At 38.7% G+C, this 16,962-nt stretch overlaps 1 protein-coding gene across 13 annotated transcripts in view; it reads left to right on the forward strand.

Annotated features, from left to right (window-relative positions):
- The window catches only part of HERC1 (HECT and RLD domain containing E3 ubiquitin protein ligase family member 1), a 193,508-nt gene that overhangs the window by 36,188 nt on the left and 140,358 nt on the right, over positions 1-16,962 (forward strand). For all 13 annotated transcript variants that reach the window (XR_010917376.1, XM_067534599.1, XM_067534596.1 and 10 more), the window contains exons 2-5: positions 11,515-12,470; positions 14,080-14,175; positions 14,647-14,841; positions 16,528-16,839. Coding sequence is in view for 12 of the 13 variants with exons in the window: in XM_067534599.1 (XP_067390700.1) it covers positions 11,541-12,470; positions 14,080-14,175; positions 14,647-14,841; positions 16,528-16,839 (1,533 nt within the window). In the remaining variant the exon portion in view is untranslated. The remainder of the gene's footprint in view (positions 1-11,514; positions 12,471-14,079; positions 14,176-14,646; positions 14,842-16,527; positions 16,840-16,962) is intronic.

Genomic DNA, 16,962 nt, shown 5'->3' on the forward strand with positions numbered 1-16,962 from the left:
CCTGCACTCTCATAGTCCTGCAGTGTTTAGGGTTAAATAGTTCAGAGAAATTTTTAAAAGATAAACTAAAATATCAATTGGAATTAACAAACCCTGGAACCATTTCTCTCTTTGAGCTATGCTTGCCTTATCTTTGAGTGATTGTTCACGCTGTTTTCACTCTTGATACGCATATGCCCCATGCCTGTGTGATCAGATTATCTTTGGCTAGAAGGTTCCCTGCCTGTGGCCTAGGTATCCTTGCATGCTCCCTTGCTCCTGAAAACACAAAGACTCCCCCCTGAGGGTGGAGCTGTCCAACTACCCTTTGGTTTCTTAACCCTTGACAATGTCTGCTTCTCGGGCAGTCAGAGATTTTCGTCTTAGTGTAATGTAATGGTGTTAATTAGCTTATTTTTTGCCTGTTGGCATACAAAAAAATTTAGTGTAGTTAGTAAGTATGTTAATCTAGTGTGTCCCCTCCCCTGGGCAGCTAGCATCATGGCAGAAGTTAAATCATTAAGGATTTTGTCCTTTGTATGATGCTGCCCTATCCTTCCTTAGTATGCTTTTGATCTAGTCCCATTTCAAAGTACACTAAGGAATCTCTAGTGCACATCAGCAGGGTTCACAGTTACACTTAGTGCACAGCAGTCTAGTGCAGGGAAGATTCACACCGCAGCTTGCTCTAAACAAAATATTTGTATAGACAAGCCCTGTGACTTGCTATAGGGTCAGTCAGTGAGGGGTCAGGAGTTAGAGAAGACTCCATTTTGGTAACCTCATAGTAATGTCCAAGGCAGCTCATATGGTACTATTGAAATCTAAGGAGTGTGTAACCATGGCACCAAGTTTCTGGTGTTTCTGCACTGGCTGTATCCTCAGCGGTAGCTGTACCCTACGTCTCTGCAGTGACTTCCTGTATGGTACTTGATGTATCTTCACCTTTGCATCCAAACAGTACACAATATCAAATGATCTGTTTGTGGGCCTGGGACTGGAGTCACCCTGCAGAAGTGACTTTAACAATCCTTTTTAAGTTGTCTTCTGTGAAACCTCTGTGTATGGCCAGAGAGTTATCTCCTATGCCACCATCCCCTGTTAAGACTATATCTCTACAGAAAAGGTATACTTCTCCCCCTGCCCCTCCTTCCTCTTCTGCTGAGCACAGGAGAGACTTCTCGCTTGCCCTACATCTCCCCCCACAGTAATTCAGTGGGAGTTGGGGACTGATTCTAGGGAGAGATCAGGATCACATAGGAATCACCCCACTGTATATCCTTGATGTGTGCTCCACTATGCTATTCCTATCCATATCAGCCCTGGCCATGCTGGATTCCTTGAGTGTTCAGTCCGAGCCTAGGAAGCCAGCCTCATCCATTGTATCCAGGGGTGGGCCTCACTCACATAACAGGCATGTTTGGCCTCTTCAGGCAACTCAGATGCTCCAGCCACAGCTACTGGTGAGGCAAGAGGAGGCAGGTGGAGACAAGCCTCATTCTTCAGAGGAAGAATGTCAAGTTCTGGCTGCAGCAGCCTCATTTTCCAGTGCAGTGGTGATCCTGCCTACATTCGCCTTTCCCAATGAATTCAAGGTTTTCCAAGATTTAATGAAATGCATGGCACAGACCTTTATATGCTTCCCTCAAGATTGTGTAAGAGAAACAACACAAGCTTTTGGACATATTACATTCCACAACAGAGGGACATTAGCCATGCCAATAAAATATTGCCTGCTGTATCTTGCCAAGTCCATCTGGCATACACTTGCTTCTGTCTCAGTCACCTCCAAGGGAACAGAAAGAGGATATCAACTCCCTGCAAAGAGATTAGGGCAGTGTTTCTTAACCTGGGGGTTTAGAGGGGTTGCAAGTGCAGAGCTGGTATTGGGGGTGGCAAGAAAGGCAATTGCCTGGAGCCACAGGGGCGCCATGAAACTAAGTTACATGCCTCAGCCCCGTGGGGGTGGGACTCAGGCTTCAGGGGTACAGTAGTTTGGAAAGGTTAAGAACCACTGGATTAGGGCATCTAACTTCACATCCTGCACCTGACTCTCTGGTTGTGCAATTGTATAGAAGACAAAACAGCAAAATCATCTGAAATCTACCTCTAGAGAAAAGGAATCCAAAATATTGACTCTTTTCAGCCGAAAGATCTATTCCCACTTGACAGGACGGAGGTCCATATACATTCTCCATGAATTTGAAAAACAGATAATGTAAATTTGTTCTAGGAGTCCCAAAGCTGACGGAAACAAGGAAACAGTTTTTCTGGTTCATTTCCACCTTAGACATGTGCATTCTAAATATCAAAAAACATTATGCCTCAGATCTATGTAGTATGGAAGAGGGACATGTTTGTCAAAGACCCATTCAAAGAGAAACTGGAGCCCAGGGAAGTCAGAAGCTCGTTACCAAAAGCGTCTAGACAGGCTTTGCTTTAGCTTGATTCTCCTAAACTTTGGCAAACTGTAAATCAAAATTCTGCAGACAGAGTTTTAAGCAATGCCTAGTAACAACCCCCTTTTAATAGTGAAAAGCTATTTGGAGAATTTTTGGATCAGGTAATCCAGGACCTCGGTGGTGATACCAACATGGTTTTATATAGTCTTCTCTTCATCTCCCCTTCCTCCCCGCTGGTGTACAGGTTCTAGAAGTCTTACTTGTGCTAACATTCCTAGCAAAAGATTAAAGCAGGTGGCTTCCTCCATGCCATCCAGGAGCTGTTATGATGGGTCAGGAAAGATGTTTATATGCTGCAGAGCAGGGAGAAGATGTAGGAATGGGAAAGAGTGGGCATTTCTATGCTACAATTCTTCTGATTTTTAGGTCCAGTGATCGCTGTAATGGTAGAGAGTCAGGGGGAAAGTGAAGAGTGGCCTCTTACAAAATATGGTTGACAAATTGGAGGCAAACTTTCTGGGAAGGGGCACAGTGTTGAAGCCTTGATCAGTCTGGGAAACATTGCACATCAAGGAGAAACTATTCAATATCAATTTCTTTAAACTCTACTGCAGTGAAACTGGCCCAATTAGAGTTCAGGAAGCAAGTATGAAATTGTTCACTCCTAATTCACTCCACTCCACTTCATGTTCCTGGTATTAGGATTAAGAAACTGCCTCAGAAGGCAACAGTCATCACAAACTGGGTACTGTGTCACCTTTGTTCCATCAGAGTAAACCATCTACTAGGAGACTCCTGTGTGCCTTTGGCAGTGGGGCAGGGTGTTCTAAGGGGAGTGTCCTTGATTTTGGAATTTACTCCTCTTAATCTCACTCCAGTCCTGACAAAAATACAACTGTCACATAGCAAATCTTTGCTATTTATTTTGACTTTTCTAAGTGACTGTGCTGGACAGGCCACAAAAGCCAAATGTTCCCTATCTTTTTATGTTGTCATTGTCAACCTGAATTATGTTTTAGTGATAGTACTATTCCTGCACCTTGTGTTTAAAATAGTCACATTGTGTAAGACTGAAATAACAAAATTCTTTGAATCTGTAGCCTTAAGGAAATTTTCTTGTATGCTAACAAACTAGACAATGTTCAGTCTCCCATCCTGGTTAAATCCTAACCAGTTTTAAACTAACAATGACTGTCTGTGTCACAGATTAAAATGTTTACTGTGTTACTAGTTATTTAAACTGATTGGTTAATTATTTTACAGTGGGAAGCTCTTTTTATGTATATATACCTGAAATAGCTGAAGGGCTTTTTTTCTCACTGAAGCAATTAAGGTGAAAGTTAAAAGCATGTGAAAATGGGGCAAGGAAGGATGTTGTAATGGTAACTCCTTTTTTGCAATATTAACTATAACATCTTTTACTGGCACTTGTTAAAATACTTTGTACTTGGGAGTACAGATTTCATTCAGCACTGTCAAAGTACTTTGACAAACATTGTCTTAAATCCCTGTCATTTAGGTTACATATAAACTGCAACCCAGACGTTTGCTAAAGGCCATAGAGCAAACATATAGCCTGTTTAGCAGCAGAACCGAGGAGTCCTAACCTTCAGTTTCCTGGTCTACTTACTGTTTCATCTTGTCTCCCTTTGTAGCAGTCCATTAAACTGTATCTATAGTTTTGAATTAATTCTCTCTCCAATGGATTCTTGAGCACTTTGTCCAGTTTACTTAAATACTGAAAAGACTCCAGCAAACATGACCTACTACACTTCTTTTTTTTTTTTTTTTAATCCTGAATTTTTGTTAAGATTTACTGGTCAGGGTGCCCTAAAAATAGGGAGGATTATTAGTCTCATAAACATCTACTATGCTATGTTACTGATGCCGGTAGCTACTTCTCACAGAGGATGTCAACATGTTCCTCATGGAGGGGTAATCTGGTAGAATCCTTGAAATATGGTGTAGTCCAGCCAGTATTAAACAATGTTTTTAATTGAACTGCAATAATCTGTCACCTGGGTTTCAGAGCTTTCTTTCCTGGATAAGGTCATCAAGAAGATAGCAACAAGCTATATTTTACCCTCTGCTGGTATTCTGGTCCTCACCCAGTAGGTTTAAGGCCTCGCTAGGATACAGAAACTACACCAGCAGATGACTTCATAACCATGGAAAGTGGTAAAACATCAGATTCAATATATTGTAAACTATCTGGTGCCTTCAATATATTTGGCTACAAGACTGTTTGCCTTTGTGGGAGTTGACAAGATTGTCCTGTAATAGTTTCATTCTTTCCTCCAAGAGTCATGATAGGAGAGCAGCTTACGGCCAAGACTTCTAACTATGTTCCAAAGTGATTTCCCCACCCCATCTCCCCACAAAATTAAACATCTGTAAAAAAAAAAGATAACTAGGGGACATGAGGAGAAGCTGTGTATTCAAATGTCAGCATTCAGATGACATCATTGTGTGGCTTTCACTTCTAAGGCACAGTGTAATTGACCAACTTCTTAGTGTATGGATGAATAAAAAATGGTTAAAACATAACTTTAAATAAGTCAGAGTTGACTCTGTTTTTATATGGAAACCTTTTGATATAGTTAGGTTCACATTTGCCACCTCAAGAGAAGGCATCTATAGCTATTAGAGAGGGCTGTAATCTCAAAATCACTTGAATTCAGCCTTTTCCAGGCTGACTAGATTATGGCGGGGGCCAGGAATGACCGTTATACAATCCCACTTGGCAAGAAAATTCTGCCTGCTCCTTGTGATCAAAGACCTGGCTATAGATGGCTGTGTCACGTGAGTCTGGACTACTGCAGTGCTCTCTACTTAGGACTCACAGTAGCAACCTCAAGAAGTTGCAGCTGGCTCCAAATCCAGAGACTGTCCCTTACATGGAAATGGTAATGAATGTGCACTGCTACATTGGTTTTCCATTGAGTATTATAGATGAGAGACGGTTCTGTTGCTCATAATAATCTCAATGGGATGGACATACTTAAGACCACCTCTCTGGTTTACTTCAAGAATATTGCAAACACTGACTTGGACTGTAACTGAGTTTTAGACAGACAAGATTCATTGGTGCTGAAAATGAGGTTGCTGGTGGAGAGTGCTAATTTATGGATGCCTGTCAGCAGAAATCAGGATGGAATAAAGACAACTTCTTCAGAGCACAGTGCAACTCACATTTTTTCAGAAGTCTTTTTTCAGTAGGTTATCAGCACAAGACCAGGAGTAGTCATGTTCTTAACCTTCCATCACTTCATCTGCCTCAGCTATTTAAGAACATGGCAAATGAAATAGAAATCTTCTAAGGGATGATAAAGGTCGTCAGTTACATAATAACACAAAAACAGGAACACAGTTCTTGCAGCCCTAGTAAGCCTTTTTTGTAATTGCTGGCATGTAATTACATTTCTTCTATGTAATTAACCTGTCTAGAAAAAAATTAAATCCAAATCAGGCCTTAAATTACCACTGAACAGAAACACCTACCCCGATGCAATTCAAAATATCGTATTAATGTACTCCGTGATAAATTCATAATATGCTTGCTTAAATGCTTGTCACCTTGTTGGGCCACAGGTCAAAATTTGGCACAAGTGACTAGAAATTAGTTGCCATTCAAAGTCTACTGTATTGTCTGTGGTTAATGACTTGGTTTCTGTGGCTATTTTGTATTAAGTAAATGGTTTTTGTGTCATGGACAACACTCATTATAGCAAATCTCATAAGGAAAACCAAGAGCTTAACTGGCACAGACCAAATTACTTTCTTTTAAGAGGTGGTCCAGCCAGGACAAGGTCAGACACAGTTTGTACTGAACCTGTTCTGCAGAACAGGGTGTGACCCTTTGTGGGATCCCTAAAAGAAATCCCAGACTGAAGCATATTTATTACTCAATTGAAGTGTTGCATCTTTTATGAGAATAGCAGCAGTACTTTGAAAAATTCTTCCTTTCATATTAGACTTCATGGTTAATTTGAAGTAACATCATCAGATCTAAAAGCATTTTGAGGAAATTGAAGCCCTGGGTCAGCTGTCTTTCTAAGGGTATGACTACACTGCACATCCCCCATCCACAAAACAAAACATAAACAAATAACCCCTGCAGCAAGTCTCAGAGCCCAGATCAACTGACTTGGGCTTGTGCTGCTGCAGGGCTAAAAAATAGTTCTTGCTTTGCTGGAAGCAGGCTCTGAAACTCGAGGGGTTGTGGGTCTCAGAGTCTGGGCTCCAGCCTTAGTGGCAACATCTGCACGGCTATTTTTAGACCTATAGTACAAGCCACTCAAGCCCAAGTCAGTTGACCTGGACTCTGAAACTTGCTGCCATGGGTTTTGGATTTTTTGGCCACATGGATGTACCCTGTGATATTCTTTTTAGCAAAGTTTTGTTTTTGTTTTCAGTGTTTGTCATTCAAATTTAGAGTTAAAGACTTAGTCCCATTAATTACCATCTTTTCACTTTTCTGTAAAGAATTTTTCAAAATCAGTATTTTTGTCTCCAGAGCCTAGATGATTCCTCTAAGTCTCCTTATCAATATTTTTAGCTTTACACTAATCAAGTCTTCTCTGAATGAAGCCTAAGGCACTGTGTGAGTGCACTGCTGTACCTTTGAGAGTTCCTTGCAGGATTGAAGTCTGTTGTGAAGATGCATCTATCCATGCATTGTGGAGGAGGCATCTTAGTATTATACATGTAGCGCAGATACTTTCACTTCTGATGAGCCAAAAAAATTTAAGGTGCATTGTACTACGTAAACAGAGCAAAAGAATGGACCAAAATGAACATTTGAAAACCTTTTCTTACCTGTTTGCCTTGTGTGTTGTACCCCTGTGCTGATATTAGTGACTCAAATACATGTACAGTGCTGCCTTTTTTACTTCTGGTTTCTTTAAAAAAAAAGTGACTTAAAATATTGCATAGAATGTAAATTGTTTGGACAAAAAAATATTTTCTGGTAAGCAGGTAATAGAGAACAATCTGTCTCGCTGGACTATAAGGAGTGGAGAATGATAGTCCTTAAACATAGTGCTGGTTTAAATACCAAAATGTCACTAAAATGCAAGTGAGTGAATAAAAATAACAAGACAATCAAATAAACAAATGCAGGTGCTGCATGAGGATTTTTAAAAAACCTCTTTTAAACACAGTTATTCTACACATCTTTCTTCTCCAGAGCTCATCTACCCTCACTACACTCATAGCTGGAAGAATGCACATATAGCCCTTGCTCTATTTTTAATTAACATAACCACTCCTATGAGGACTCACTTTTAAAAATGGCTTTGCCTTCGTTTTGGATTCTTTAATCCCAGCCTCTGACAGAGGACAGCCAGGAACTAGTAAGTTTTCACCTCAAGAAGAAAAGGGAATACAGTTAGTATGTGTATCTCTTGGTCCAACTTTCCTGCTTTCAAATTTGAAAGGAAAATGCGGGGGTGAAAATAGAAGATACAAAACTCTTAATAGTGAGGTCTGAGATGCCCCTTACCTGCCCCTCCCCCCCAAAAAAATTCCCATGTGCCTTATTGCCTTCCCCTTGCTTGGGTTGTCAAACCAGTGGGCAAGTCTGGGCTCATTCCCAGATTGTCATGGTCTGTTACGGTCTTTCATTTATTGGTTAGATGAAAAATAGAGACCCCCTGCTAAGACTGGCATTCTGTTCCTTCATCAAGTGATGCCATTATAGTGCCCTCTAGTTTATTCTCAGGACAAGCTTTTATTTGAAAGCTTCTAGCTCCCTTCTAAATGCCAGATGTTTGTAATTGACCAGAGCATGCAGTACTTGCTATCCTGAAGGAAACTGCTTTCAGGGGAGAAAAGTGACTGACTGTCTCCTGGCACTAACTAACATCCTACTGCTGAGGTATCAGGTTGGTCCTGGATTTGGCTGTTAAAATCCTGTTTAAATAATGACCATCACACAGATGGTTCTGCAGGGTCTGGAAAGTCCTTGATCCCATCTTACTTTATTAGCCTTGTTCTTCTGTGTCCAAACTTAACAGAACGTGGCAGTGGTACCAAAGTGCAGCATAAATCACCTAGATCAACCCCCATGCCTAAGGAGAGCGTTGATCATCTGCTTTATCCTTGGGGCTGGTGTCTGGTTGATGACATTGATTCCATGCACCTGTAGTTCACTCACTACTAGTATACACTGTTGGTACTTTTATATCATGGTAAAGGCAAATACACTCCGTGTTTAGGACAGCCAGGCAGATTTTTCTCCAGTGCAGTCTGCAGATGGATCAGGTTCTCCTGCTGTGATGTCACCTAGATATGCAATCGATAAATTAGTACAAACTTTCATGAGCCACTAGAATGTGGTCAAAGCACTGTGCAAACTGAAATGTTTGCTTACACTGGAGAAATACCTATGAGCTTCTGGAAGACCGTGTACATTTAAATATTGAATGCACCAGTTAGTAACCTGTACTAGGATCTAGGGCTGGATGCCTGGTCTGCTCAAGGTACTCAATTAGTTCGTTGACATCATCTGAAATTTAGTGCAAAAGCATATCACGCCTTCTCTCCTGGATATTAAAGTAACTGGATTGAACCACTTCCTACTTGAGCACTAAGTGACATAACACTACACTTTAATCCATTACAAATTATTGCCTCAACCTCTTCTGTGAGTGTTGGTGCCATTAGTTTAGGGTTTTATTGGGATACTGATTTATAGAAGTTGGGCCTTTTATGTAACTAGTGTGCCATTGACACCAACAAGATATTCCCAGGTTCCATTGTTGGGTTCTGAACAATATATTTTGTCCTTGTCACTGCTGATGTGTTGGATGAGAGAATAGTAATCTAATAAGAACTCTTCATTTGTATTTTCCTGATGGAAGGTCTCTAGAATCTTTTATTATTTTATAGGAAATATAAACCTGCTCTTTGTTACATACTTTTATCTGAAGGTTAATGCTCTGCTGTTAGATTATCTCCTTACCAAAATACTAATAGGAGCTGAGCCATCTTTCAAATACATTTGGATTCAGACAGAATTTGCATTGTATAATCAACACATTCACAAATTCAGAAACCTCTTTTCACTTATCAAACTCTATAACTTCAATTAGTTTGTCCATCAAAGATGTGCAATTCAGCTGTGTGTGTGAAATAGCAATGGCTGATGTTTAGAGGAGCAATAAACTGGTGATAAGAAGAATGTTAATATCTAATATGAAATTAATCTTCTGTAATCTGCTGTGCTGAAGAGAGAAGTTGCATATTGAGGCAACTTCCACAGTTACAAAGAAAAAGCACCATGTTACTATATTTGTATTAAGATCTCCTTCCTCCCAAAAAAGACCCAAATGCAATCCTAATGAAACTTGGGCAAGGGCATGTTTGTGTGAGAGTGAGAGGAGAGAAAAGGCTGGAACCTGTGTACCAGAGCAAGTACCTTTCATGGCAGTAATTATTGTAGTTGTTTTTTGGGAATCTACAACAAAAGACAGTAAAAAGAAAAGGAACTGAGTGGGACAGTGTATATTTCTCTGATCTAGCTGCCATCACTGCAGATTCACAGGTAATTCCTCCTCTGCTTGTCAGGCAGGTGGCAGCTATTGGAATATTGTTTAGGACTCATTAGAATGATAGATTCATCTCTGAGCTCCAGTTCATTTCCTGCCTTTGAAAAGAGGAAACTCAGAACAAATGTGACTCAATTGTAGCTGCTAGGGTTATTTGCTATTTGTTCCTTTTGACAAGGGTCCATTAAGGCAGCTATATATGTCTTTTCTGTAGCACAAAATAAGTATTTCCCTACCTTTAGGGATTTAACATGTGCACTCTCTCACACACACGTGTGGGGGAGGAAGGTACTGAATTACATGCAGTATATATTTATTTGATTATTTAATTTTATTTAGCATAATGAATCCAGTAATGTGCTTGTCTAATGCCCTCAACATTCTACTGATAAAATAAAAAATATTCCATAGAATAAGGCTATGTATATATTATAGTTTGTCCATATAAATTATGTTGCTTGGGGGTGTGAATAAGCCACCTCCCTGAGCGACATAAATTACACTGATGTAGGCACCGGTGTGGACAATGATAGCTACCACTGCTCCTTGGGGCTGGAGTAATTAAGTCTGCACTTGCTATGCTGCTGTAAGCTTTGTAGTGTAGCCGTAGTCTGTTTGCAAATACGATGACAAAGGCTCTTTGCTGGCCCTCACTAAAGCATTCACAGCCATTTTGACACAGCATTTTTGCAGAGATGTCCAGATTCCCACTCTGATTGAAAGGGACTGTTACTTCCAGTGGAACTACTCATAATAGTAAAGTTTATGCACGTGTATGTGTGCAGGATTGGACCCTTAGTTTTGGCACAGACTATTAGGAATGGCCTCAAGTCTGTTTCTTCATTCATTGTAGTAGTGCATATTGCCCCTGCTACCCTGTTTGATACTATTTGATTTCAAGAATATCAAAGGTTTAAAGAATCGGGAAATCTTTGTGTTTTGGGGAAAATGAATACAATTACGTCATTAATAGTGCGTGCTTTATCTATTGGACTATGATAATATAAAAAGCTTCTGGTGCACTAAACATTTTCATTCTTTATTCCCCGCAGTATACATTTTCAGAGGCAGAATGGTTTTGTGAATGTAGCAGAGAGTTTGTGTATAATACCATGCAATTCCTAGAACGTCGCCCTGCTTCAGTTTTTGTATATGTAAAATGGGGTATATTTGTCTTTGGGTGGGATAATTACTTTGACTCCAAAGTATCTGGATTAAATTTGGTGTAAGAGTGAATAATAACTCAAGTTATAATGTAGATTCAGGCATCTAATTTTTTGTGCAGATTTCTTTCATAATGCCTTTTTATTAGGGAGTCATTGATGCATATTTTCAAATGAGGATCAAAATTAGTCTGCAGAATTCATATGTTTTTGTATAAGTTTTTGCACTGTAATTGGTGGGACCTCTGGCAGCTGTTTAGGTAGCTGAACTTGGGTATAGGTGCCCAAATTTAGGTACAAACAAATGGAAATCCATAGCCTTGTGTGTGTGTATATAATATAATACTTTGTTTTTAATCGGAGGAACAAGGCATATACAAAACCATCCATATGACTATCAATCTCTTTTTGCATTTGTAGGACTAATGGCAGAAGAATAAACAAACATGGCAGCTATGGTCCCACCAGTGAAGCTGAAATGGCTTGAACATCTAAACAGTTCCTGGATCACAGAAGACAGTGAATCTATTGCCACTAGGGAGGGAGTTTCTGTCCTGTATTCTAAATTAGTCAGCAATAAGGAAGTAGTGCCCTTGCCCCAACAGGTTCTGTGCCTCAAAGGACCTCAGTTACCAGATTTTGAACGTGAATCCTTATCCAGTGATGAACAGGACCACTATTTGGATGCCCTTCTTAGCAGCCAGCTGGCACTGGCTAAGATGGTGTGTTCAGATTCTCCGTTTGCTGGAGCACTTCGAAAACGTCTGCTTGTGTTGCAGCGTGTCTTTTATGCACTTTCTAATAAATATCATGATAAAGGCAAGGTGAAACAGCAACAGCATTCTCCAGAAAGCAGTTCTGGATCAACAGATGTCCATTCTGTCAGTGAGCGTCCCAGGTCAAGTACAGATGCTCTCATAGAAATGGGGGTCCGTACTGGATTAAGCTTACTATTTGCACTACTAAGACAAAGTTGGATGATGCCTGCTTCAGGACCTGGCCTTAGTCTTTGCAATGATGTCATTCACACTGCAATAGAAGTTGTGAGCTCTTTGCCACCCTTATCTCTAGCAAATGAAAGTAAGATTCCACCAATGGGACTGGACTGTTTATCACAAGTAACAACGTTTCTTAAAGGAGTAACTATTCCTAACTCTGGGGCAGACACTTTAGGTCGTAGGCTAGCATGCGAGTTGCTTCTTGGTTTAGCTGCCCAGCGTGGTTCTCTGAGGTACCTTCTTGAATGGATAGAAATGGCTCTAGGTGCATCAGCAGTAGTAAATGCCATGGAGAAAAAAACAATGCTGCAAAATCAAGAGGGGATGATCAGTTTTGACTGCTTTATGACTATATTAACACAGATGCGGAGATCTTTGGTATGTATGTACAACATATATTTGGAATTTGATTTTTTTTGCTTAAATCTTTCGTTGTAATTAAACTTTAAATAAATTTTTACTAATTTGAATCTAAACACATCTCAACACTGAATGGACTGTGTCCATTTTTAGTGGTATTATAATTGCTTTGAGGATGTTGGGGATTGAATAGATTATATTCAATTAAATCTCCTTGTTTCAATGTCTTGTTGTCTGTCCCCTCCCAGCCCCCTAAAAAGCCAACCAAACAAAAAACCCAACACTTCTGGTATGACAGTACAGAGTATCAAGAATGTACTGTAATTATCCACTTGCAAATATGTTTTATTCCAAAATAAATATAGTAAAAAGTACAAAACTGGGTTTTAAAGTTTGCTTTCTGTTTGACTGACTCAGCATTCAAAGTTGTGTAATATGCCTGGTTCACTGTTTAGATTTATATAGCATGTGATATCCACACTCTCCTAATTAACCCAGACCTCTGCTGCTTGTAGCTTTTGGGGAAACAGTAAAATTTACAAGCTGTTGTGTAAGTTCTGAACAAGGGTGAAATTGATGAGATTCTTGTAAATTTCACTGTGCTGTTGGCACTTCCAGAGCAAGATTCCCCTCTCCACTCTGGAATATTCTTTAAAGTCTTGATCCCAGGGGATGTGCAATCAAGAACTCTATCAGGCCTGAGCTTAATATGCACAAACTCAAATGGGTGGATTTTTCCCCTAAACTGAAAAACAAAAGCCCCTGCTCCTCCCATCTGCTAAGAAACCTAAATTATTAAACCAGTTTTGAAAGGGATTAAATGAATGGGAGAATTTTGTTCTTTTTGTGTGTGACGGGGGGACTTCTTTAAAAAACACAGCACAATAAATAAATGTACTGCAGAAAATCACTGTTGTATATGCACAGAAATACAATTGGTCACATGCGTATGTATGTTGCAGTTTCTGTCAGCTCTGTGTTGAAAAGAGGTGAGCTGACCCAGGGATTTTTTAGGGACTAGTGCTTTATTTAGGAGGACTTGAATCAAATTTTGAATCAAAACCAGATGCTTTAAAATGCTTAATGAGTTTAATAGTGCTTGTTGATCAGACCCTGAGTTATGTGCGACAAATACACCAGTGAAAGACCAGTGTTTGCATAGAAAAACTCTGTTTGTATAGAATGGAAGTTATCTAATGTGTCTAACTTGTTTTTATGATTAAGTATAGAGGCATCATTGAAACCCTTGGAGGATTTGTATCATATAAAAATAATAGTGTTAGTGATCTGTAGTTTTAAGAAAAAAAGTATTCACCTTAAAAACTCACACACAAAACACTACTTTAAAACAATATTAGGGAAATCAAACTATTAACGATTAACCCACCAATTTTTTTGCAATGATTAATCAAAAATTGTCTTATGAATATATCGTATTTCCCATGTTACTGCTTAGTTATTCTAAAATTAAAACTTCTTTTGGTTACAGACTGATTTCCAAAAACAAATTTGATTTCACTGCACAACTAGAAGAATAAATGCATTAGAAATATGGTGTATGATGTGCTGTTGCTATATGTACTTACATATCTCTTTGACAACATCATCAATGTTTTTTAAATTGTAGGGATCATCAGCTGATCGAAGTCAGTGGAGGGAACCAACTAGAACATCTGATGGTTTATGCTCTCTGTATGAGGCAGCTTTGTGTTTGTTTGAAGAGGTATGTCTTTTAATTAACCTTTGTTTTATGTAAATTATATTTTGCTTTGATTCACCCTATTTGTTTAGCTCACTTTTTTTTAAAAAGTGAAATCATTAGCTATGTGGTCCTTCTGAAGATTTCCAAGTGTTTTTACAACATTTTATGAGTTAAGCCTCACACCTATCCTGTGACATGGTGGGTGGGAATCCCCATTTTACTGAAGGAAGACTGACGCTAAGTAACTTAGCCAAGATCATAATGCAATACTCTGTTGGATGGCTGGGCATAGAACCTTTGATACTCAGTCCTGTATTTTAACCACCAGATGATTCCTGAAAGTGAGTATTGTTTATTAGGTAGAAAATTGAATTAATCAGAATGGTAGGAATTAAAGAATACACATGTTGGTTGGCCTTTTAGGAAAATGCATTGAAAGTTAACTAAAATTTTTGTTTTGTTACCTTAACATTATTTTTTAAATTTAATTAGGTTTGTCGAATGGCATCAGACTATTCTAGGACATGTGCCAGCTCTGACAGCATACAAACTGGTGATGCGCCCATTGTTTCTGAGACTTGTGAAGTATATGTGTGGGGTAGTAACAGCAGCCACCAGCTGGTAGAAGGAACACAAGAGAAAATACTTCAACCCAAACTAGCACCAAGTTTTTCTGATGCACAAACTGTGAGTGATTTTTGCAGTGGTATATAATGTACTCTGGTAATAAACTAGGAAGCTGCATATCTATCATGTTTGAAGTTTTTCCATTTTTTTACTTTAACATATAACACCTAAAGAGTTTCTGTGATTAGTTTTGACTGCCAAGTCCTAATATTTGAAAAGAGAAAAACATCTAGAAATATCCTAATTCTTTTTGGGTCTGTGAAGAAATGTGATTTTTCTCTACGGTAACAAACATGAATCTATTCTTTTCCTAAATGGCTGTGAGCAGGGGTATAAGTAAATTCTCTACTTCATGATAAAAGCTGTTTTGAAAAGAGGATTATTCTTTGGGTTACTAAATTTTTTGCGCTGAGCTCATTTTTTTTCTTTTTTTTTTTTTTTTTTTTGTAAAAATGCACCCCTAAAGACCAGAAGATGTTCTAGCTGTTAATATTTATTCTCCATCAATTATTTTCACATCAAGTTTGCTTAGTTTAAAAGTCAAAGCAGAACCTGTCTAACTGCTGGCACAGTAACCTCGGTTAGCTTTTTGAAAATGAGTCTACAGTATGCTTTTTCTGTTTTCAGTCATGGGTTCTGCTGGCACAACTTAACACTTCTATTGATGTATGACACAAAATAGAAATGTTTGTTCGTTTGCTGCTATATTGCTTTTGGAGTGTTCATGTAGGTAAAAGCTTGTTTTGGTCACTAGATAGGTTACTATGGTCCAGATTCTGCAGTTATTCCTGTTAAAGTTAATGGGAATTTTTATACGCCAAAGGACTGTAGGTTCAAGCCTCTCATAGGGCAGGCTTATGCATTAGTATAAATACACTTCAAGCAAATATAATAAACAAAAGCAGAATGTATGTTGTGTGTGTGGTTCTTTATGTTGTGTGGGTATTTACTACGTTATTTATTTTGTATTCTGCATGGTTGGTGAGGAGAAATTCCCTCTTTTGCTCTCCAGTAATCATCTTCTGCCCTGGAACATTTTATTCATTTGTCTTATTTCTTTTGGATATATATTTCTTCTGTGTTTTGTCTATTGTTAATAGAACTACATATTTTAAGGGTTAGTGAATTCATAATAGTGTATAGTGATTTATCAGGTACAGTGAAGCATAACCTGCTGAAAGTCTATTCCATTAAACTGTTTCTTTGTTTTTTAACGCTTAAATTGGGGTTGGGATGGCTGAGGGGCAAAGAAACCCCATTAGAAAGAAATCCCATTTCTATTCCTGAATCAGAGAGAGCTAAGGGAGGCCCACATTCCCCTCATTAAACTCATGCCAGAGAAATTCCTTCATATGTACGTGATATTTAATTATTCCCGCTTGTTTTAGTTATGAATCTTTATGGTGAGAATTACAACTTAAAATATATTAATGAAGAGATGCAAATTTCTAGGTAAAATAGCTGTATTGGGGTGTATTTATATTATCCATATAACAAGAAAATAGCTTTATTTTGGGATTTAAGAATGCTTTTGGTTTAAGATTTACATAAAATAAACTTGACCTGTGCTCCCATAGCTTGTTCAAGTCCAAATGACCCATAATTTTTAGTTTGCATTGTCACAAAAGGGATCCATGAAGGAATACAGCATTCTGTTAAAAGTACAGATTTTTAGCCTAATGCTATTTATTGTAAATGATTTATCTAAAATACTTCCTTTTGTAATATTTTCTTTTTTACTTATAGATTGAAGCTGGACAATATTGTACTTTTGTCATTTCCACGGATGGTTCTGTTAGAGCCTGTGGTAAAGGCAGTTATGGGAGGCTAGGACTTGGTGACTCCAATAACCAGTCCACACTGAAAAAATTGACTTTTGAGCCTCATAGGTCTATTAAAAAGGTATCATCTTCAAAAGGATCTGATGGTCACACATTAGCATTTACCACAGAGGGGGAAGTCTTCAGCTGGGGTGATGGTGACTATGGAAAACTGGGACATGGAAATAGTTCAACACAGAAATATCCCAAACTTATTCAAGGTCCTTTACAAGGAAAGGTATGTTTTATACAATGGAACGTATTTTTGTTTTCATGCCTTTTTAATTCAATGCTATTATTTCCATAAGGCTTCAGATATTTCAATTTGTATTTAAGATGTCTCTTTTTGGGAGGGCTGGGA

The sequence above is a fragment of the Emydura macquarii genome, unplaced genomic scaffold (genome assembly GCF_026122565.2).
Source record: "Emydura macquarii macquarii isolate MOO-44397 ecotype Brisbane River unplaced genomic scaffold, CSIRO-AGI_Emac_v2 contig_3451, whole genome shotgun sequence".
NCBI classification, from domain to species: Eukaryota; Metazoa; Chordata; order Testudines; family Chelidae; genus Emydura; species Emydura macquarii.